At 35.2% G+C, this 24,389-nt stretch overlaps 1 protein-coding gene across 1 annotated transcript; it reads left to right on the top strand.

Moving 5' to 3' along the window:
- Positions 1-23,388: 23,388 nt before the first annotated feature.
- LOC148865098 (mitochondrial import receptor subunit TOM9-2-like) lies at positions 23,389-24,052 on the top strand. The gene has a single exon (XM_088979030.1). It carries the CDS (start codon positions 23,474-23,476, stop codon positions 23,777-23,779), a length of 306 nt encoding a protein of 101 aa, XP_088835156.1. The 5' UTR covers positions 23,389-23,473; the 3' UTR covers positions 23,780-24,052.
- The last annotated feature ends 337 nt before the right edge of the window (positions 24,053-24,389 follow it).

Genomic DNA, 24,389 nt, shown 5'->3' with positions numbered 1-24,389 from the left:
TAATAATAATAATAATAATAAGTTTAAAAATTATTAATAATATACTAAAGTATAATGAAAAATAACAAAAGCAAATAATAAATACTGTTACAAAAATGAAACATAATGCATCAAAGCACTTTTAAAAGGCACTTATTGAAGAGTACTTTTGAAATGTATTTTCTACGACCAAAATATTGGGTGTAAGAGGCCTTACCTTTGGTTGCCTATGAGACTTTGGTGAATATTTCAAATCTGAAAAAAAAAAAAACACAAAGCATAGTCCATGCATTAAAAAACCACAAAAAAAACAATTAAACATTGGGTTTTATTGCAATAAGAACATTAGAAAATGAAAAATGACCCACCTACTAGTAAGTTTCTATGAGTTATAGTCATCGTTGCCCTATTCAATGTACGTGAATGGAGAAGATAAGGATTTTCTCCATTCATGGGGGTAGTTTGGGGATTAAAATATTTTAGTAGGGACTAGGTCATCCCAAAAATTTTGACCAAGCACTTATTTAATAAGTACTTAAAAAAGCATTCAAAACTTGCTTAGTTTTTAAGTGCTTATTTTTTAAATTAGCACAAATTCCTAACTTATTGGCTAAACAGGAATAAGTGCTTATTTTCCACTTATTGTGTGGTCCCACCACTTATTTTAAGTACTTATTTCAATAAGTAATTATTATGAGTGAAATCAAACAAAGCTTTAAGTGAATAAAGAATCGCTACTAGCACATTTTCCTCCATATTTACTTTCACTTTTGAGAGTAAAACAGACCAGAGAAGGTGACCACTATAAATCCTAGTGACCACATGTAAAGGAAGAATGCAATTACTTTTTCCTCCAAATAAGGTTTATAAACCCTAACCCCAACCATAGTTAGGGTTATAGCTACTACTATAATAACATGTTTTTTTTTTGTGATTTATGCAGTGAGTTTGGAGGGGTTTTAGAGTGAGATTCATGGCAAATATTTATTGTTCATTATTGACTCTACATGTACTTGACCATCGAGGTATGCTTAGAAGTTGCCATATCTAATGTCTTTTTTTGTTTGTACTTGTTTCTTTTTCTAAGTCCCTTATAAGTTTCTATATCTAATTATGTAATTCTACTCTCTTTCTAGCCTATAGTGAAGTCATTCTTTTCATTCAACACCAGCTCCTTTATTACTAATCAATCTCATCTGAACATCAAAAAAGAATTGAAAACAACAATTGGAGCATGTGAAGATAAGATAAATTTTGGATCTTCCTCTTCTTATATCTCTATTACTTTTCAGTTGACTTAGTATAGGTGTAAATTAGGTTGTGCCAATCTGACACAACACGATTTTGCGGGCTGCCCATGTTTAAGAGGTCATGCCGTGCCAGCCCATGGGCCGAATGGGCAATGCCTGCCTTCTCTAGGATCCTTAATAGGTCAAGCCTTGTAGGGCCCATGGCATGAGCCCAGGCAGGCCTGAGCTGGGTTGTGCTGTGCTACGAGCTAGGCTAGGCCTTGAGCCAAACCTTGGGCCAAGCCATAAGAGGCGTATTTAAAAAAAATTATGGCAACTTTTAAATAAATTAATAAAATAGACAAAAAATTGAAACATATCTTAAATTTTTATTTTATATGAATTTTGATATATAAAATTGTTTATATGTGAAATAATAAAATGAAATTAAGAAATTACAATACAATTGGAACAAAATAGTATAATGAAATTGAAAATAAAAATTTATATAAATTAATATATTATGTACTATATGTTATTATATAATTATTACATGTACATATATACATATATGTATATACTTATATAATTATTATATATAATAATACAAAATAAATATATATATATGGGTTGTGCCGGGCCACGGTCTCATGATAGCATGGCCCACTTTGTCATGATGTGTCGTGCTAGCACGTAGGCGTGAAAATCCAAGCCCGACACAACCTGGAAGTATGGATTGGGCCACAACATGGTTCACATGCTATAGGACAAAGGTGGGCCTAGCATGACCCGATTTGCACCTCTATGCAAGAGTTTTCATCAATCGGTGTCAAATAGACCCGGTCATGAGTTGTGTGTCGTCGAGTTTGGGTCGAGCTTTGCCTCTTTATTAACTAGGCCCTAGTTCGAGCCCACCATTATATAAAGCCCAAAGCTCAGTTTGAACATAAAAAAAATTTGTTATTTTTATTTTCTATGTTTGTTTATAATATTTATTATATTTTCTTATAATATTTGTTATTTCTTCATTTTCTATGTTTATTTATAATTTTGTTATATTTTATTATAATTTTTCTTTTATGTTTTTATAGTTTTGTTATATATTTTTTCTTCTGTAATTTATGTTATATTTTTTGTATAATGTATGTGTATCAGATTAATGGGTTGGGCATGTTAGATTAGGTTAAGGTGGTTTTGGGTTGAACCTAACCCATTTAATTTTTCCTAACCGGGTCATTTACAGGTTAGTGGGTCAGATGGGTTTGGGTTAAAGCTTAATCGGAACCAAACCCAACCTAACCCGCCCAATTGCCGCTCCTAGCAGGGCTTATAATCCTGTAAGGAGAGGTGCAAGTAGGGTATAAGCTCATTATCTTGCAAGAGCTGGTACAATGTTTCATCCTCCTAGACAAATTCAATCCCCAGCAACACCTATAGTGGGCACATCTAGGCAAACAAGTGTGAGTCACATGGACCACTATGCACATTATAACATATATCTTAAGCAAAAATATAATTGAATCATGTCTAACAATGCATAGGTTTAGAACCTGGTAGTAAGAAGATTAGATACTCCCATCATTCAAGGCTCATATATTCCTAATTGTCTATTATGAATTGAACTTCACGCTTTTTCCTTTGTTTTTGGTCTGAACTTTATTTCTTTTTATACATACTTGATATCTCATGTCCACATCACCATCACAAATTTTTTTTATTGTACATATGACATCAATTCAACATTGATGACTGACTGATATGCTGTTAGCATAGATGACAGATATACATAAGACTCCATATTTTTTGGTTAATGATTTCAGCATAGCTACATGTATATATATATATATATATATATGTGTGTGTGTGTGTGTGTGTGTGTGTGTGTGTGTAGTGTGAAACTTTTTTGGACTAAAATTACCCTCTATTAATTTGTTTGGGAAAAGGATATGAAAGTTAATTTATTATAACTTTAATGTCAGCTTTAATAGCTATTATAATGGCCATATTTGTATATTTAATCTATTTCTGATTGTAAAGGTTGAAAATGTAATTCCAATTATTTATTTCCACCCTATTTAATCTCCTCTCATTAACTCTTATACTTAAAGGTATTTGTTGAGGTTTTAGACAAATCGTGTAGTCTATAGTGGTAGTTTTTTATTATTTATTGTTTAGAAAGGAAGTAGGGACCATAGTACTCTTGTTGGGTCCTTTTTGAGTAGTTATTTAATTGTTTTATGTGTTAGCCGCCTTATAAGGGCATATTGGTCTTTGTACTCTTTATTATTTTAGACTATAAGTAATAGATGAGAGGGCAACCACATCATTGCTCTATTTTCTCTCTCAAATCTCTTTTCATCATTTTATCCTTTCTTCTCTTCTTCTTCAAGAAATATTCTTTTCTTTTACATATTTATTTATTTATTTCAGTACCTTTTTACTTTGTATCAGAGCTCGGCTAGGGTTTCTTTAAGTTTTTTTTCCATGCAGTCTTAGATCGGCTGATTGCGTGACGAGATAAAGGGCTGATTGATCTACTTCAGATTGCCTAGTTCCTGGATTTTTTGGTGTGATTTAGTCATCAAGAGGGTGATCTATGTTTTGGCATCAAAATCAGGAAGAATTGGAGTGCGGGAAAGAGTCCTAGTCAAGTTGAACTCTTCAATTTTGATATGATCTTGGGCGTTTAGGTACTGTTGGACTTCTCTAGGTATTCTATAGGAGGTGGTTAGGTTTCTATGATTTTTTGGGCCTTCTGGAGTGGCCGATTCACTTTTCTCTTTGGCGGGAGATAGTGGAAGGAGAGAGATTTATCTCCGAATAGGGTTTTCTTCGTCCAAAAAGGTCAGTTACCTTTGTGTTTGTGATCGATTTGATCTTGGAAACTCTCTACCTAATTATTTTATGCTTTTAAACTATTTGAAGTAAAATGGAGAGTTGGAGTTCCAAGCAGAAGTCCACCGATAACATGGGTCTAGGTGTTGGAGGTAGTAGTGATATTTTTGGGTTTGGAATTATTACTATAATGAAGTTTAATAGTACAAATTATCTAGAATGGGTACAATCAGTCAAGGTGGCCATTGGTGCTCATGGGAAACTGGGATACATCATTGAGGAGGAGAAGAAACTTAATATAGATCTCTCTTATAGGGTACAAGAGAATTACATGGTGATGACCTAGTTGTGTAACTTTATGTTGCTTTGCATTGGTAAACATTTTTTATGGGCTAATACTACAAAGGAGATTTGGGATGGAGTGATTGAAACCTATTCCTAGAAACAAAATGTAGATAGAACCTATCAGTTAAGGAATAAGGTAATTAGTGCAAAAAATAGAGATAGACCTCTTGCCACCTGTTTCTTCATGTTGAAAACTCTTTAGCAATAGATCAACCACTTGGAGACTTTAGGAGAGTATGAAGGATGCACCAACCTATTTGGGGTAGGTAGAAAAGAATAGGGTTTTTGAGTTCTTGGCTGAACCTTGAATTTGACATTGCCAGTTCATTGACACCCTTAGCCAGGCAACATCTCCTTTCTAGAGAAAGTGTGACTCTTTCTCAAGCTTATGCCTTTGTCTCTGGGGAGGAGAGCAAGAGGAATATCATATTGAGACTGCCTGTGATTGATCAGTCACAATGGTTAATACAATTAAATCTAAGGAAAATGGAGACATAAGGAGTAGTGAGGCTAGGACGGAGGACAATAAGGACTTGGTGTGCGACTATTGCAAGAAGACCAAGCATACTAGAGACACTTGTTGAAAGCTTTATTCTCATCTCATACCAGCTCGGATTAAGAACAAGAAGGGAAATGCATATGTGGCAATTATAGGAGACCCTTCAAGGCCCCTCTCCCAGGCTAATCTGGAGTCCATTGCAACAACAATAGTGAGGATTGAATTAGAAAATTATGGACAGCTTATGAGTAAGAAGGATTCAACTAGTTCTAGTTCTTCAGGTGGATAGAACAGTGCATGAGCCAACCATACTACTTCTTTTGCTCATATAAGTAGTTCATATTGTAGTTGCAAATCATGTATCCACCTCAAGTAAGGATGGACCTCCCTAGGTTATAGACTTAGGAGCATCTGAGCATATGACCAATATATCCACCCTTTTTAGTTCTTACTAGTTGTGCTATGGTAGAGATAGAGTCTCCACAACAGATGGTTCCCTTATTCCCTTTGCTAAGAAATTGATAGTTAGAGTGACTAATGACATTACTTTATCCTTCGTCTTACAAGTCCATAAACTCCACACTAATCTTCTTTTAGTAATCTCTTTGATAACACATTTGAATTGCTTAGTGATCTTTCTTCATGGTAATTGTGTTTTGTAGGATCTGGAATCAAAGAGGTCGATTGGGAGTGGTCGTGAGGTGAATGGAGTCTACCTTCTGGATGAGATTCTGAGACATTAGAGCCATCATGTTAGTAGCAACATTAGTAGTAGATCAGAGTCTGTGAGTTAGGTTATGCTCTAAAAATAATCATTTGGGTCATCTTTCTTTCTTTTCATTGAGGTTTTATTTCTAAAGTTGTTTTAGTTTGTTTAGTTGTCTAGTTTGGAATGTGAAAGCTGTCAGTTAGGAAAGCATTGTAGACATTCTTTTAAACAAGTAATAAAAAAGTTTCCTTACTTTTGATATTGTTCATACTGATGTATGGAGTCCTTACCACATTTCTTTCATGGGTGGTTACCGTTAATTTCTCTTCTTTGTGGAAAATCGTACGCGGTATTCTTGGATATATCTGATGAGATCACGTGATGAAGTACCCATTTTGGCATGACAGTTCTAACAGATGGTTCTCACACAATTTGGAGTAAGGACTAAAGTCTTCAGATCATATAATGTTAGAGAATACTTTGAGAATGACTTGTCGTCATACTTTTTGGAGCATGGTGTGATTCATTAAAGTAGTTGTGCATATAGCAGAATGGGGTAGTAGAGAGGAAGAATAAACATATTATCGAGGTGGCAAAGAACCTTATTGTGTGTGCCTCAGCTCCTATTTGTTTTTAAGGGGATATAGTTCTCACAACCATGTATCTATTTAACTATGTTCCTTCACGCACTTTGTGGTTTAAGGCACCTTTCATCTTGATTTTTCTAGATAGGGTTTAAGGCACCTTTCAGCTTGCTTTTTCCTGAATGGGGTTTAAGGCACCTTTGAGAGTTTTTTGATGTGTCTCCTTTGTTCACATTGTTGGTCCTCATCACAAGAAATTGGATCATAAGGCCAAGAAATGTGTTTTCCGTGGGTATGCTCAAACCAAATTGGGTAATGTTGTTATGATCCAATGTTGGGGAGCAGGTTTGTTACTGTTCCTCTTCCGTTGAGGTGTAAAGCGTGCTATGCTGGGCCATGGGCCGCACAAAGTGTGGGCCGTCACGAGCTAGGTTGCCCTGCCCGGTGAAATTTTGGGAGTCCCTTGGGCCAGGTCGGGTCGTGCATCGGGCCAAAGCTATTTATTTAAAAAAATTGATAAAAAACTTAAAATTTTAATTTTATATGAATTTTGTGTATAAAATTGCTTATATATGCAATAATTAAATAAATTAGTATAATAAAATTAAAAAATATTTATTTTATTAATATATTATATGCTATATATTTTTATATAATTATAATTTATTTAATATTATATATATAATATAAATAATATATATGGGTCGTGTAGGGCCAAGTTGTGGGCTAAGCCATGCTAGCCCGTGGGGCACGGGCTGTATGGCCCACTCGGTTGTGCCGTGCTGTGTTGGCTTGTGGACCTAAAACCCCAAGCCGGCCATAACCCGCAAAGTTTGCAAAATGTTTGCAAAAGGTTTTAATTCCCGGGATCCATGTGAGTAGAGAGTGCAGTACTGTTCCTTGCAGTTAAGGGAGAGGTCCTCTCTTGTCGGGCAATGTTTGATCATTATGGGCTGAGAGGTTAAGTGTAAGACCATTGAGGTTAATACCTGATGGGCTAATCTTGAATCTGCCCACAGTCCTTGGGTTTTTATAAGGTGGATTGACCCGGGGACCATTTAGTGTAAATGTTGGGCCCATTAAGAGCACATAGTGATGGACTCAGGGGTTCACTGTCTCCTACAATGAATTCGTCCATGCCTTGTAACAGAGGTAGGGCTAAACCCATGTGGCTGATGTATAGATCAATGTTTGGGTCCCACGCCATACAAGGATACACAACTGGGCAGCAACTTGGAGGATAAGAGAGCACATGGACTTAATGGGCATAAAGCCCAATTCGAACTGGTTTAATATTATTAATTTAAGAGGGGCGGTTCTGGGATTTATATCAGCAACTAGGATAGGGAGTTATTCCTATCCACTTAGAGAGTCTAGATCCAAATAAAGATTTTGATTAGGAAACTACTAATGGGGTTAGGAGGGCTAATCTTTATCTGCAGATAAGATAAGGGATTATCCTTATCTCTTAAAGAGAGTTCAGATCCAAATACAAGATTTGGATTATGAAACTCCTAATGATTTTAGGTGAAGCTCTCTTTAAGGCTATAAATAGAGGAGAAGGGTGAACTACAGTTCTCCCCCAATCAGATTACAGATTCAAGAGAGAAGACAACTCCAGTTGGACTGACGCCATCTTTTGCTCTTGCTTTCTCCTATTGCTGCCACCATAGCCAGTTCGATGTCCACCTGTAGAAGCGATCAAGAAAGGTTCTTGATACCAGTTTTTGGAGAAAAACTGATCTGGAGTCGTGCTCACTCGCCCTCCATCGAATTCTTGCTGAAGAACCACCTACTGATTCTGCTCCACCCTACGTTGTGTCATCTTCAGTGGGAGCAGTCTTTTTCATTTTCCTTGGGCGTGAACACCATCGTTGAGAGTTACTGGTACTCCATATCAGGTATTTCCCTCTCCTACCTTTTGGTTTCAGATCTGGTCTGGTTTATGATTCAAGATTGATATTTGAAAATGCAGTTTTGTAAAATAGGGAATGTGATTCCCACATGGGAGAGAGCAATTTTTGAAATTTAACCCACCTACCTGCAGAGTTCGGCTATCCATATGATGAATCTCTCATCCCTTCAATTTTAATTAATGATTGGTGTTTGATCTCTCATCTCTGAAATCAATTTTTCATTTTCTTCCTTGGAGTTGTAATTTTTTGTTGTTACAATTTAAAAAGTATCCTAGAAATGATTGGGAATAATCAAACAAGATTTTGATATAATCATTTGGATTAAAATGATCCTTTATTTCTTTGTTTGAGAAATGGTATAAAAGTCATTTTATTTTATCTATAATGGCTATTAAAATGCCCATAATTGTGTATCTAGTTTATCTCTACCGGTAAGGGTTGAAAATATGACTTCAATTATTACTTTCCACCTCATTTGATCCCCTCCTATTAAGGGGGTGTTTTGTAGTGTGGATGAGAACTTAGTGGGCGTAAACTGGTCCACACCACACCCTGTGGCAGGGACCAATCTACACCACACCATAATCTACAGTTGTTCTAACTGTGGACAGACTATGTTGAGTAGACCAGTCCACACCCATAGTGTCATTCTGTAGGCGTGGTGTGGACTAGTCCCCACCATACTTTTTTATTCAATGCATCTCATATACATTTTATGAATGATATATATAGTTGAGTATGTCCAATTTTTGCATTTTATATGATAAATGCATTGAAAAAAGGCATTGATAAATTACTATTAACTAATAAATATTAATTTTAACAAAAGCAATAGTAAATAATTAAAGAATAAAAAATATTTTAAATATTAAAAACATACTATTTTATTGAAAAAAAATATAAAAAATAATATTTAAATAAATAAAAAAGAGTGGAGAAGGAGCACTATTAGGCTTGTACTAGAATTAAAATTAGAAAAATATTATTTTATTGATAAAATGTTAAAATACATATTAAAAAATATTATTTTAAAATATAAAATAAAAAAAATAAAAATATGTAGAAAAAATGTATTGTATCAAAATAGAGTGTGAATATGTTGTGGACCAACCACATCCACAAGATATATGTGCGGCCGAGATTTTCGGTTGTGGACGGGCGACGGTCCAGGATATAGTCTGGGTTTTGTCCTGTCTACGACCAACCGAACAAGGAGTTCATCTCGTGATGTGGACCAAAATGGTCCATCCATGAGATGAACATGTTATCAAACGCCACCTAAGTCTTATACTTAAATTATTAACTCCCATTTTTTCTTATTAAATTAGATTTATGTCAATATTTTTGACAATATAAACCCATATACTTTAAAACTTAAAAAACGTTTTTAGTTCAGGTGGTGGCTAAGCAATTCAATCATCCAAATCAAATTGATCAACCTATGAAGTTGTAGTTAAGTAATAAAATTTTTAAAATAGAAATAAATATAGAAGCTTACATAAAATGTAGAACAAAACTAGACACATTTATGATATTTTTATTAATAAAATTGAAAAATATTTGTAATAACCAAGATTTATATTTATTGGAAATGAAAATGAAATACATAATTTAGAATTAACCAAAATAAAATTATTTAATAGTTTGGCAAAGATCAATAGTTCAAATTTTGGGACAAACATATTAACCTTTAATGTCATAAATAAATAATAAAAGTTAATAAAAGTGTGGATGCAAGGTGGTAGAAACGGAATTAGTGGTAGAGGATTACATGGTTCCATTGCACAAAGTGGTAGAAGTGTCCCATTGAAGAATTAAAGTGAGAAGAGATAGCTAACTTGATAAGGCATCAAAGCTCTGATACAAAGGATTTAACCGATTCATAAATCGATACTATGTATAAAAGTGTGAATGCAATGTGAAATTTTTTTGGACTAAAATTACCCTTTACTTCTTTGTTTGAGAAAGCGTATAAAAGTCATTTTAATGCCAACTTTAATGGCTACTAAAATGCCTATATTTATGTATTTAATCCACCTCTAATTGTAAGGGTTAAAAATGTAACTTCAATTATTATTTTTCACCTCATTTAATCCCTCTCATTAAGACTTATATTTAAAGTATTAAATTCCATTTTATTTTATTAAATCCTATAGTTTTATCTGTTCACTAATAAATTCTACTAATTAGATCTATGCCAATATTTTTACAATATAATACCATATACTTTAAAACTGTCTAAAAAACAAAACCATTTTTTATACAAGTGGTGGCCAAGCAATTCAAACATCCGAATCAAATTGATTAACCTACGAAGTTATAGTTAGGTAAAAAAATTTTTAGAATGGAAGTAAATATAAAAATTTTCAATTCTAAAAATTTTCAAAAAATATATAAAAGTTTAGACACATTTATGATAGTTTTATTAATTAATTTGAAAAAACTAAGTATAATAAAGAAGATTTATTTTTATTTATAATTAAAATTAAATACATAGTTTAGAACTAACCAAAAATGAAATATAAAAATTAATAATAAATAGTTCAACTTTTGGTTAAATATGTTAACATTTAATTCCATAAACACATAATAAAAATTAATAAAATATAAAAATTCAAAGATAAAAAATACATAAATTTTGCAAAAAAGCATTCATGCACATGTATAATCTCATATATTTATCATATTAAATAAATAGTAGGTGTAACATATTAGAATTATTTTTACACACCAAAATACAAAAAAAGAATTCTATATTTACATTCTATTAAAAATATGAATAACATTATGGAACTTTCTTTCAACCAAAATACTCATTTTGAATTTAGTCCCTATTTAATTGTAAGATTCAAATTGTAAATTGAGCTACTACTTTTCTCCTCATTCAATCCCCTTATTTAAATTTTACAATTTTTTGATAAATGAAAAAAAAGATACACCAAAAAGATACACTACAAAAAGAATAATCTAGCCAAACAGGTAGGCCTATCAATGATACTTGAAACTTTAGAATTCAATCCATTTATCACATATTTGGGTGAGCAATTTATGTATTCATATTTGGATTTTGTAACTTGCATCTGATTAATAATAGAAATATAAAATAAAAACACATAAATTTTATATAAAAAATTGGATACACTATACTATCATTATTATCATCTAGAATTCCCATGTGAAAAGCACGCGAACGTACCGCCAAAACCCCAATTCACCCCAAATTTTTGATGAGACACTTTCAATATCTCCGAAACACCCCAAAACCCAAGTTTCTTCCTGGGAGCTCTCATATTCATTGTTAAACCTGCCTGATACCTATTCGATGGTCCTGATTGACCCTCACTTATACCTCAACCATTAGATCATGCATAACCATCAGACCCAAGACCTCCCAAAATTCCTATCCATAAAATTTCAACTTAAAATTCCATTATTTACCCCCTCATCAAACCAATATTTCATTTCAACTTTTATCGTTAGCCTAAACACTCAGAACCCAGTTTCCCTTGATCTTAGCACATCTAAGTTGATCAAACCATAGTATTAAACTCTGAATATATCAAAACACCTGCCCATAAAATTTCAACCCCAAATTCCCCCATTTACCCTATCATCAAACCAAGATTTCGTTTTGAAACATCCTATTGACCCAAATTCCCATGATTTAGACCTCCCTAGACAATTAGACATTACATTAAATCCCAGATATTATAAAATACCTACCTGTGAAGTTTTATCCCAAAATACCCTTATTTGCCCCTTGATCATACAAAGATTCTGTTTCAAGGCTCTGAATTGACCGAATCAATCCCTTTTCAGATCTACCCGATTTTGACACATTTGACTCAACCAGTTCCTGCCAATCACCTCAAGGCCATCCTCAGTCGTTTCTCTTTTCTCAACGATCCCTTGAATTCGTGAAAATCACTAGTTAACCAATTGAGCTTACGCATTAAACTAGTTTTTCGACAAACTAGTTAAATCCATGAGATGCACTTCAAGGGTCATCAAGGGGATAAAAAATAGAATATAAAAAAGGAAAGAGAAGAATAAAAAAAACAAAAAAGAGGAAGTCGAATGAGAGTGCCCTAGGGGGATTTGCTTGACATATAATATGCTCAATATACACTTCTTCAATATGTGACATGCAATCAATAATGAAATGAAGGGAGGCCATAATTGGCCACTTGTTTGACATTATGCATTCAATCCTGATAATATATAGTAAAATCCCCTAGTTTTCCCTTTGAACCTTTCTATGAACATTTTCTTCCCAATAAACACTTCATAGTGAGTGGGTATCAAAATAAATAGAATACAATTTGAACAATCGAGCAAGAACTTAAAGAAAAAGGAGAAAAAGAAAGAAAAAAAAAGAAGAAAATGAAAATAAAGGGAAGAGAAGTATAGAAAATAATAAAAATGAAAAGAAAAAAAGGAGAAAAAAGAAAGAAAAAAGGAATGAATTTTTTGTAGCTTTGATGAGAATGAAATATTCAAGTAAAGTGGGGCTGTTATCAAGGAAGATTAAAGCAAAAGTGAATTGACAAACGAAGAATCAAGAATCAGTTATAAGAAATTGGGGCAATTAAGATGGTTTTATCATTATGAGAACTTTTATGATGACACCTAAATGCTAGTTTTGAATTTCCTTACCCATTTACTTTTCGTCCCAAAATAAAGTCTTCCCTGATCAATAAAAGGATACAAATCATGTTGATGAAGAATATAAAGAGTAATCTCCATCCATATGTTCATGAATAGAGCTTTTTTAAAATAATAAAAAAAGATGAAAATATGATTACGAGAGTAGACCTTGAGTTGAATCCATAAAGTGGCGATTCGAGCATTTGATGCCTATATTAATTGTTATTTGAGCTTTTTAACCCATCATTTGTAGCCTCTATCTCATACCACATTTTTTCATAAAGAGCAAGACCTCATTGATCTTTGAAAAATCGGTAGATCAGTACTGGAATAACCTATTTGGCTGACAATGAAGGATCATAGTCGTCACTCACTCCATTAAAATATCAGTTTCATAGCCTACCATTTTTTGTTAACTAAAAAAAGAAAGAGAAGAAGAAAACAAAAAAAAAAAAAAGCAAAAAAGAAAAAGTGGGATAGACCCCTTGCGATAAAGGCATTTCTTGTAGCGAATCCTTGGTTCAACACCTTAAAATTCCACCATGCATGCTTTTGAATTCATTGAGTTTTGAGTAATGACCTTGAAGAAAAGATACACACTCTCCTCTGATGTGAACCTAACATAGCCCATTTAGATGTAATTACTCTCATATGAGTTAAGGTTGAAGGCACTTTTGCCCTTGAGCCCTAAAGTTTTTCCTTCTTATCATTCCTATATTTCATGTCCCTTGTGCATTTTTTATAATTGAATACCTACTTGTACTACAGTTTGAGGATATGTTTTGACCTTTTCATTGCATATCCAACTTCTATCTTGTCTTTACCATCACATCATGTCCTTTTGCTTACTTATGTATTCCGTTGGTAATGTCAGCCTCTATGCTTTGACCCACGTAAGAAATTTTATTGATCATGTTAGCCTCTATGCTTTGACCTACATTAGAAAATTCCGTTGGTCATGTCAGTCTCTATGCTTTGACCCATGTTAGAAATTCTGTTGGTCATGTTAGCCTCTATGCTTTGACCCGCGTTAGAAATCCTATCGATCATGTAGCCTTTATGATTTGACCTGCGTCAGAAAATTTCGTTGGTTATGTCAGCCTCTATGCTTTGACCTATGTTAAAAATTTCCATTGGTTAGGTCAGCTTCTATACTTTGACCCGGGTCAGAAATTCCATTGGTTATATTAGCCTCTATGCTTTGACCTGCATCAGAAAATTCCATTGGTCATGTCTGCCTTTATACTTTGACCCACGTCAAAAATTTCGTTGGTCATGCCAACCTTTATGCTTTGAATTGCGTCAGAAATTCCATTGGTCATGTTAGCCTTTATGCTTTAACCCATGTCAGAAATTCTGTTGGTCATGTCAGCCTCTATGCTTTGACCCACGTCATAAAATTCGTTGGTTATGTCAGCCTCTATGCTTTGACCCATGTCAAAAATTCCATTGGTCATGTCAACTTGTATGCTTTAACCCAATGTTACAAATTCCATTGGTCTCTTAAACTATCCCTATTGTTTAGCGTATTGATAGGCGGTACCCTTACTGCTTAGCTATTGTCTTGCGATACCCTTAAGTTTTTTGACAATTGTCTAAGTCCTCCCCTGCCATTACTTGACCGTCGGGTCCCATTTGCATGTGACACCACATGATTGATAAATTTGTCCATAATTCTCAAACTACCCTTTTACGATCAAAAATACCCATTTGGTCTTAGTTCCCCTAGAACCCATCTTCTCTAGCATTGATAACCTTGCATTTTGATGCCTTAAGGGCATCAATTCAGAGGTATTTTTGGCCTTAGAGTAGTCAAAGTGCACCATTTTCCTAGTTAAAATCATTTATGTGACATTTGAGGGTCTGTGCAAATTATGTAGAAAACTGAGAAGTTTTCATGGCTGAAATGCAAATTTTGGGAAGCTGGTGTGAAGTCCAGCTGAGAGAGGGGCTGTTTTTGTAAATAACTAAGAACAGGAGGGTGTCTTCTATCTGCTAAACCCAGTTGGCGCCCATCCTACTATATTACCATGCTCCCCTATCATTCGAAAACCCTAAGAAGCCTTTTTAACCTAATATTTTCCTCATCTAACCCTAGGCACCCCAGATGTGAAATCTCCATCATCCACTCCTTCTAATCTCCACCATCCATTTTAGGGCTCTCCTTTGTAGCTTCTAAACCCTAGGGTGCCACTTATTCTGCTAATCCTCACCATTCAATCTCAACCACTCCCTCCATCCTATATCCCAACCATTCAATCTAGGGCACCACATATTCTTTTAATCTTAACCCTCCAACCCTTGATGTTCTAATCTACACCCTCCATTTCTAGGCGCCAAAATCTCAGCCCTACATAATATTGGGTGCCCTCTCCTTCTATTTTCAGCCATAGGATCACCCCAAAACCATCTTTTTCATCCATTAGAAACCCTAGGGCATCTTTAACTTTGCTAAATCCCAATTGTCGCCCCCCATCTTCCTCCCTATTTCCAGTTGTGTCCACCATTCTCTATAAAAAGGGTCTTAGGGGCCCTATAGATTGGGTTGGTCAATTCACCCAAGTAAGAAGGAAGGCTAATCTTGAGAAGTTCAAGGGTAGAGGAAGAGGAGGATGCATAGGCAAGAGGAGGGGTTCCTACTTGCAGTTCGCCAACACCACTACTGCCACCTCTTGATTTGAATCCCAACCATTTTTTCTTCAGTTTTCTTCCTTCAAATTTTACTTTTATTAGATTTAATTTGTACTTTATTTCTTTTCTGCAGACCTGAAATTCGACAAGGTAAGACGGAAGGCCTAGCTCAAGAAGTTCAAAGGTCGAAGGAGAGATCCAGAGACTGCTACCTCTGATCAGATTCTTAGAAAATTTTATTTCGTTCATTTTATTTATTTGTTTCTTTTATTTATTTATTTTTATGTACTTGTTATTCTTAATACTGTTTGAATTTGGTTTTAATGAATTTCAAATTTTTAATTAATTAATTTTATATTTCTGCAACTCCCCTTTGTGTTCTCTCTCCCAGATCTAAGTACGTAGTTATTTTTCCCGTGCTTCCCTATGGATACGTCTCGTTTTCATCACTTTATTGCGTTAGTAGTTGTTTGAAAATTGGAATAAAATTATAAATGTTTAAACTGGTGTTCCGAAGTGTTTAACGATGCACTTCCGGACACACCTTACACCAATGTTCATTCCAATGGTAGCATCTAATGGGCCATTTTATCATCCTGTCGCCATTCTTTCTCTTCCATTTGCCCTCCCTTCTTCAGTCATTGTTTGTCATCTTCTTGATGAGAACAGTAAACCCACAACAACGACACTCCTTCTTCCCCCCTTCTTCAGTCATTGTTTATCATCTTCTTGATGAGAACAATAAATACACAACAACGGTACTTTTTTAATGTTTTTGCCTATTTTTGATGTACATCTCACCAGTAAACCCCCATCATTGTTGTTATTCTTCCCTGTTTCTTATTTGAAACCATCATTAGGATGACAACTCCTCTCTTGAGGTACTCTAGCCACTCCCACTATTTTGCTTTTATGTCAAAATCTAACCCTAGAGCTGTCGAAACCTAACCAGATCTCCACTTAGATCTGAAGTTCCAAAGCTCGTTAGGTTTATTAATCTGAAGTCCTAAACCATATCTCTATTTTTTGTGTAACTGGAAGATGGTCCCTGAAACATTGACAAATGGGTTTTCAATTAGAAATCCTCTGCCTCCACCAAGATCTAAACTCCCAAAGCTCTTTAGGTTTATTAAATTGTTTTTTGTTTTTTTTTTTCAATTGGAAGATGATCCCTAAAACAATTGTTACCCACCTCCAAAATGGTAGTTGCGGCGATGAGAGTCTCTCATGAATCTAGATAAGAAGTTAGAGAATTCGTTGCTGAGATTGTTAGCATGGGTCGGCTGCGTCACCAGAATTTGGTACAACTCTTGGGCTATTGCCGGCGTAAAGAAGAGCTCTGTTGTACGATTACATGCCAAATGGAAGTCTAGACAAGTTGCTCTTCAACCAACTAGAAACCACACTAAATTGGGGTCAAAGATTTTGAATCATCAAAGGAGTACCGTCTGCACTATTTTATTTGCACGAAGGATGGGAGCAGGTCGTTGTTCACAGAGATGTCAAGTCCTGCAATGTCTTATTAGATAGTGAATTTAATGGAAGGTTGGGAGATTTTGGGCTCGCAAGACTATACGATCGTGGAACTGATCCCAAAACTACCCGTGTGGTAGGGACTCTAGGTTACCTTGCACTAGAGATTACTAAAACTAGCAAGGCATCATCGAGTACAAATGTTTTCAGTTTCGATGCTTTTAGAAGCACAATATTTGGTTCTTTAAATGGTTTTAAAGAGTGGTGTTTCAAGAGCTGAAATTGTAGATTTTAGCTTGTTTGGTTGGTTCTCATTGCTAAAGCAGGAGAACCTGGCAACTTTAATGAAATAATCTCTGCCAGAAAGAAGAGATGGAGGTGGCGTGAGGATGGAACCGGGGGTTGCTCTGAGAAATCCTTTCTCTCGTCCATTTAGGGGATGTAGACACACCTATGTGAATTACAAGTGACAACGGGAGAAGACACAAACAAGAAGGCTGGGAAAAGTTTCACAACAATGGAAGATCGGAGGAGTGTGTTCAGATCCCTCATTAAGGAAGGGTTCGATCTGAGTAAGAGTTAACAGAAGTGCAAAAATGTAAAATCAACTTTTTCGTCTTGATTTAACGACGATGACAATTATAAAAAAACTTAAGGGCATCGCAAGACAGTAGCTAAACAGTAAGGGTACCATGTGTCATTACAGAATTGTCTGAAACTCTGTAACAATTATTTCACATTGTGTTATGTCAAAAAGTAGTTATGGCATATCAATTTCATGAACTCTATTAAAACGCAAAATATGTTATTAAAATCTTTTAAAATGTTGTAAAACAAACTAAAGAGTATTTGTTCGTGTTTTGTGATTACACTTCGCAAGAATTTTGAACCTTTTGTCCTACTTAGTCTTGGTGATTGATCTTTTTATCTTTAACATGGTTTTCTTTGCGACCAATGTGCCTTGATTCTGTAAGGTTTCTGATGCCTAGGAGGGGTCACTTTGCCAAAAGTAATTGATTTTCACATTTTTATTGCTGATTTTTATTTATTTTCTTTCTTTTACGAAAAATGTACCCTAACTCCGAAGGTTCTTGATACCTAGGAAGAGTCACCTTGCTAAAAATAAAACGACCTAAACATGATGAAGCAGTGTTGCACAGGAATTCCTTTTCATCTCAATCCTCCTTTATCGTCTCACTCCTCTTCCAACCTACCCTTCGTAAAAATCTTTGTGTGCTTCTTCTGGTCTTTGTTGTTTCGTAGATTCCTACCTCACAACAAAGAATGGTAGCTGTCAACACCTGCTTTTTGCTTGATTCGTTGCCAAAACCCCAATTCACCCCAAATTCTTGATTAGATCCTTCCAATCTCTCTACAACACCCAAAAACCTAAAAAACCCGAGTTTCACCCCGAGAGCCCTTAGATCCACTATTAAACATGCATGATACCTATCCGATGGCCCTGATCGACCCTCACTTACACCTCAACCATTAGATCAAGCACAACCATCATATTTAGGACCTCCCAAAATACCTATCCATAAAATTTTAACTAAAAATTCCTTTATTTACTCCCTCATCAAATCCAAGATTCCATTTCGACCTTTCTTGTTAGCTTAAACACTCAAAACCCAAATACTCTTGATCTTAACACATCCAAATCGATCAAACCATACCATTAAACTCTGAATACATAAAAACACCTACCCATAAAGTTTCAACCCCAGATTCCCTCATTTACTCCACCATCAAACCAAGATTCTATTTCGGAATATCCCATTGACCCAAATTCCCACAATTTAGACCTCCCTAGACCAATCAGACATTGCCATCAAGCCCATATATTCTAAAATACCTACTTGTGAAATTTTAGCCCAACATACCCTTGTTTGCCCCTCGATCATACAAAGATTCCATTTCGAAGCTATTAATTGACTGAATCAAGGCCTTTTCAGATCTGCCCCATCTAAACACATTTGACTCGATCTGTCCCTACCAATCACCTCAAGTTGTCCAATAGCCTCACCCTGCAAAATAAGATTTCAAAACACTGTTGAAATTCACTATCGTCCGTTTATGTTTCCATTAGAAAGAGTGTAAACCCTATCTTTCACTTTGTCCGACAGAGGGGCCGATTCTATCGCTATGATCACCAATATAGGTGGCTTCTTAGATTGTCCCAACATACCTAGGGTTTGACCCGGATATCACTGATTGGCATGTCAAAGGCAATTCAATCCAACACCTAGTGTAGTAACATAATCAAATTTAGGGGTTATGTGTAACTTTCCAGTTTTGTCTATTAATCTCCAAGGTCCAACACATAACTGGAAAGTGATCTGGGTTCAATGTTTCATCCAAACACACATTGCATGTGCTTTGAGTAGAACCTTAACAGCTGAGACAAGCTGCCCCAACTTCTTTGGCAACACATTAGTGTCAGTCTTGGCAGGATAAACTTTCAAAGTCTATCCAATGGCTGAGAACATTTTAAACTAACATGAGTTTCATAAATGTCTAGTTTAAGGGGTAATTTCACAAAAATATACCAATATCAACATGAAACAATAATGTGCTTTTATTCATTTACAATAAATGTATTTGTACATCGATCTGATTGGAGATTAGAGCATACACTATCTAACATGAATTCAATGATTGACCTAAATGTTATAGGTCTGAACCAATGATTGGCTTGCTTGTTTATTGATTTGAACCCTATGCTGAACCCAATGATTAAACTAGGTGTTACAAGTCTGAACCCAAACCCTAGACATGTTTGTGACAGGTTTGAACCCAGAGGTAGACCTTTTTGTTAGTGGATTGAACCCAAAGGTAGACTTGTTTATTGTAGGTCTAAACTAGTGATTGACCTATTTGTTAGATGGTCTGAACCTAAAGCCTTTACATGCTTGTTATAGGTTTAAACCTAGAGATAGGCATGTCTGTTAATGGACTGAACCCAGAGCTCGACCTATTTATTACAATTATGAAACAAATATTGACTTGTTTGTTACATGCTTGAACCTAAACCCTTGACATGTTTGCGACAGGTCTAAACCTGCTTGATCAATGCCTAATCCTAAAATATATGTTTATTATGGGTCTGGACTAGTTTGGTCAATATGTGAGCCAAATTTGTAGAAAAAAATCATAATGCTTGCCCTGTTAGGTATTATTCACACCATCTGGATATTATAAGCCTGAACCTATTTGGTTAGTGTCTTAATTAAATTTGTAGAAAAAAATCATAATGCATGGTCTACTGAGTATTATTCACACAAACTAGATATTGAACCACATAGTTGAGCCGATTGATACATTCAAGGGGTCAGGCCATTAACACACCATCTTAGAATGGGTGAATTGGTGTTCTCAGACTTGGACAGGCTTCCTAATCTTTTAGTGGGTGTTCTCAATGATTGTCGCAACTGGTTAATGGCTAGACATTCAAGTCTAAAATCAAAATTAAGATGAACCAAATAGAAAACATGGGCAATAGTTCACTCTCATTCTTCATTTTATGTGCACTATTCTGAGTTGAAGCCCAACTCTAGGTGTGGGTGTGTATTTTTTACTGGTTTATGCAAGGTGCAACCTAAATTAAGCTAACACCGAAGAAAAGAGATGATCCATCACCAATCTTATATTTTCTTTGATCACTCTCTTGAAGGACTACATTGGTATGGGAGACGCTTCCATGTATTTAATACCTGATTTAAGCTGCATATAGTTCAAAGGAGAACACACTTTTTTTGCAAAGCATGCATACTAGTGATGTGAAGGACAACACCACCAACCAGATGTTATTTGTAGTGGTAAAGTCTTAGTGCCAATACATAATTAACTAGCACAATAACCCAAAAGATGTTATTTGTAGTAAAGAATGTTGTAATCAGTTTGGACCATCAATTTAAGATGATATTTGCATGTATTTACCTTTTTACTGAATTTGCACATATTTACTTAATTTGGTATCGTGTGTTCATGTAACATATTTGAATTCCTTTTTTTTTTTTTTTGAGAAGACTTCAGATTGCTGAGTTATGACGCTCATATCCTAGAACCATGTTTCCTTTACTTCAATACATCTTCTCCTTGACTATTAAAAGGATTCATATTACCTAAATTTAGAAGACTATAAAACATTGATGTACTCCTTATAAAGGATCTCTAGCATCAATTGAAATGAATGAATGGAATAATCAATTTGATTGCATTCACTTGACTACTACTATAATGAATGGAATGATGAAATAGGATTCCTATAGCTGATCCAATAGAGTTGGGACCAGAAAACATTAACACTCTATCAGTTTGATGATGTAAAAAAGTAAAGCCAATCACCTGATTGATTGACTTGATTTACCTTGCAGAAAGCTAAACGTCCAAGAATTCACCGAGAATACGATTTTCAAAAATATAAACTATTTTAGTTCCTGTAAGGTTGTATAAGAAAGGTGTTGAAGCAAACAATCATATTAGAGTTTATTACCAATTTATTCTTGACCTACTTGTGGTATGCTACTGGTGTGTCCCCACCTGCGTTCATGTATTACAAGATAATTGGAAAATACTTCTAGTTTAAATCCTCATCCCAGGTCTAAAGTCTAGAATTTGTTGGTGGTAAAGATAGGGTGTTCTACATGTTTTGTCATATCTTATCATTCTTTGAAATAAACCTAGTTAAGGTGGTAAGATATGATATAGTAAGCAGAAACTTTGTCTTCTTATCTTCAGATTGTGCCACTAATTTGAATTCACAGAAATTTCAACAATGTTGTAGAAAAGCATTCTTTGTCAAACTAGAAAAGAAAATGAAACAAATTTGCTTTCACCATTCTTCATTAATTTCCTCCCTCATTCAGGACATGAAGCACCTGCAGTGGATTTATCATTTACCAGTACACCCTCACATATCATTTGTCATAAAACTTTTTCCATATAACTTTACCAAGTGACAGTAGTTCTGCATGGATGTTACTTTCTTGGTAAGTGTAATTCTGGTAATCATAAATTACTCTTTGCAACATTTCCACCAAAATGTGTCAATAGTGTTGGTTTACTTTCAGAGAAGTTTGACTAGTAGGATCTAACTGGACAGTCTATAGTTCATATTCTCTATCCTGCCAGTTATTAATAACTGGTTTGAAGTCCAAAAATGATTAGTTCCTCATGGATCTTCCAGTAGTCAAGGTTTCCATGTTTTCATGGTTGAATATGTTCTGACATTTGGTAGAACTAGGAATGATTTTCAGAACATAGTATTTATGAATCAAGTCATTCAATCTATCAGATAAACAATGTAAGTTTCAATTCGTTTTGATGGGGCTAAATCCATAGTTAAGCTGTTAGCTTAAGTAGAATGAAGGCCGATAAATTTGGTTTAGCAAAATTGGGGTTTACAAGGGCCGAGTGCCCATATATAACAGTTAATTAACTTGTGGTCTTTGTGAGTGGGTGTGAACAAGCACTGGTTAGCAGCTATTTGAGTTTCTTAAATTTTAATACTTTTCTAATTTGTTTGCATAATTGATATTTTATTATTTATGATTTTGATTCATATTTATTTATAATTGTTTTCATCCTTTGTGCAGGATTTAATCTTCGTTCGAATATTTATATTTTATTTGTAATTGATGTTTTGATTTTTTGTATTTAACTTCAAATGAAGAGAAAATAACTTATTTGAATCAAATTATAACTTCGTTTAATAATTTAAAACAAATACATGTTATTTGGATTCTGGACAAAATTCCAAATTATTTTGGCAGGTGGAAAAAATTAAAGTAGATCTTTAGTGCTATATGTTTTTTTGCCGTCATATGGGAGATCCTTAACTGCAGTTAATGAGTGCTGCTAAAACTCTAATTCTTGTGGCAGTTTTGAAGACTTTCAGCGGCAGCCAAAATTACCGCTACATTTGAATATTCCTGTAGTTTAACCACTCCGACGTTGTTGGAGGAAAACGAGAGGATATTTTGAACCATAAAGGATAATTTAGGAATTTTGAAAAGAAATAAAAAAGTCACATGGTATCATATACTAGTGGATATTAACGACGAACTGATGGTAAAGGGTAACTTTGTCCATTATTCATACTTTATGCAAACAATAGGTAAGTCATTGTCTATTTGCTAAACCAGGTTGCCCCAAAGGTTAGCCTCTCTCTCTCTTTCTCTGTCTCTCGTCTTGGATTTCGAATGGGTTGGGCCAGGACTGAAAGTAGGCCAGTATACACATTCTTGAGACTTTTGAGAGTTGAGCCCATCCATTTATGAAAATGGACCTAGGCCCATAAATTCAGAAGGCAAAGTCCGTAAAGGCGGGGATTTTTGCTCTCCCACAGGCCACAGTTAAGATAATGATCGGATGGTAATAGGCTTAACAGTTGAAGATTTCTTCAGAAAGGAGTGGGACCACCGATGCCATTTGGTCCCCAGTCCATACTGGTTAAATATCATCAATCATCATCCATGGTACACAGTAACACAGGCGATATGGGATCAGTTGTTTATAATATCTCATGCAGTAGCTTATCGAAGGGCTTGTTCTCCCACAACGGCTTCAGTCTTCAGTTCTACTTCTAAACAACGAGCCACTCCCCAAAAGTCACACCCTCTCTAATGGCGTCTCAGAGCAGAAAAGGAGGAAAAAATCGCAGCGGCCAGAAAGGTGTGCTTGCTAGGGTTACGAACACAATATCTCAATCATCCATCGTCCAGCAAGGAAAAGTAGTGGCGTCTGATGCAGCTTTCGTAACGAAGAAGCTTCTGAAGAGCACTGGGAAAGCAGCTTGGATTGCAGGAACGACGTTTCTGATCCTGGTGGTTCCTCTCATCATTGAGATGGATCGAGAGCAGCAGATGAATGAGCTCGAGATGCAGCAGGCAAGCTTGCTCGGTACCCCACCTGTGGCGCCTCAGAAATGATGAATAATAGCAGGTGCTCAGGTTAGAGATATTTCCTTGTTCTCCCTCTCGGTAGGGGTTTGTTCTCCATTTCGTGTTTCAAGGGTTTAGTTCAGGTTCCTATGCTGGGATGGTTAGGCTTTGGGGTTTTACGGGTTTTTGATGTTCCTGTAATTTGATATAATGCAAGGTGTTGGCCCTATTTTAGGGTTTTTGTTTTCCGGGTTAAAGTGGATGTAACACCTTTACTTTTCATGTTAAATCGATTTAGTGATTGCTTTAGCTGCTAGTCAAGAGCACGTTGCACTTTATAAAACTGAGCTTCTATACTATTCAATAAAATCACAAACTGGATAACAGACCAAATTTGAGGTTGGGATTGAATTCGACTTGTGATAACGTGAAGGAATTGGCTTTGAACTTCGAGTTCCGGAAGCTCGAAGAAAAGTATTCGATCCTCAAGCAATATTTATACATTTCTTCTCGTCTCTAATGCCAATCCTATAGATAACAATCAAACTTTGCACCACATGATTCTTTTGTGGACCTTTTATAGACAGGACCTATCTAAGTTTTGTTTTAATAGTAACTTCCTTTTAGTTTATTTTGCATATATGGCTCGTTGAAGGTT

This window comes from Nelumbo lutea, chromosome 3, assembly GCF_056320005.1.
Source record: "Nelumbo lutea isolate HS-2025 chromosome 3, American lotus-T2T, whole genome shotgun sequence".
In the NCBI taxonomy this organism is placed as follows: domain Eukaryota; kingdom Viridiplantae; phylum Streptophyta; class Magnoliopsida; order Proteales; family Nelumbonaceae; genus Nelumbo; species Nelumbo lutea.
Note: the sequence above shows the minus strand (reverse complement) of the source record. Positions and strands in the feature narration are given on the sequence as shown.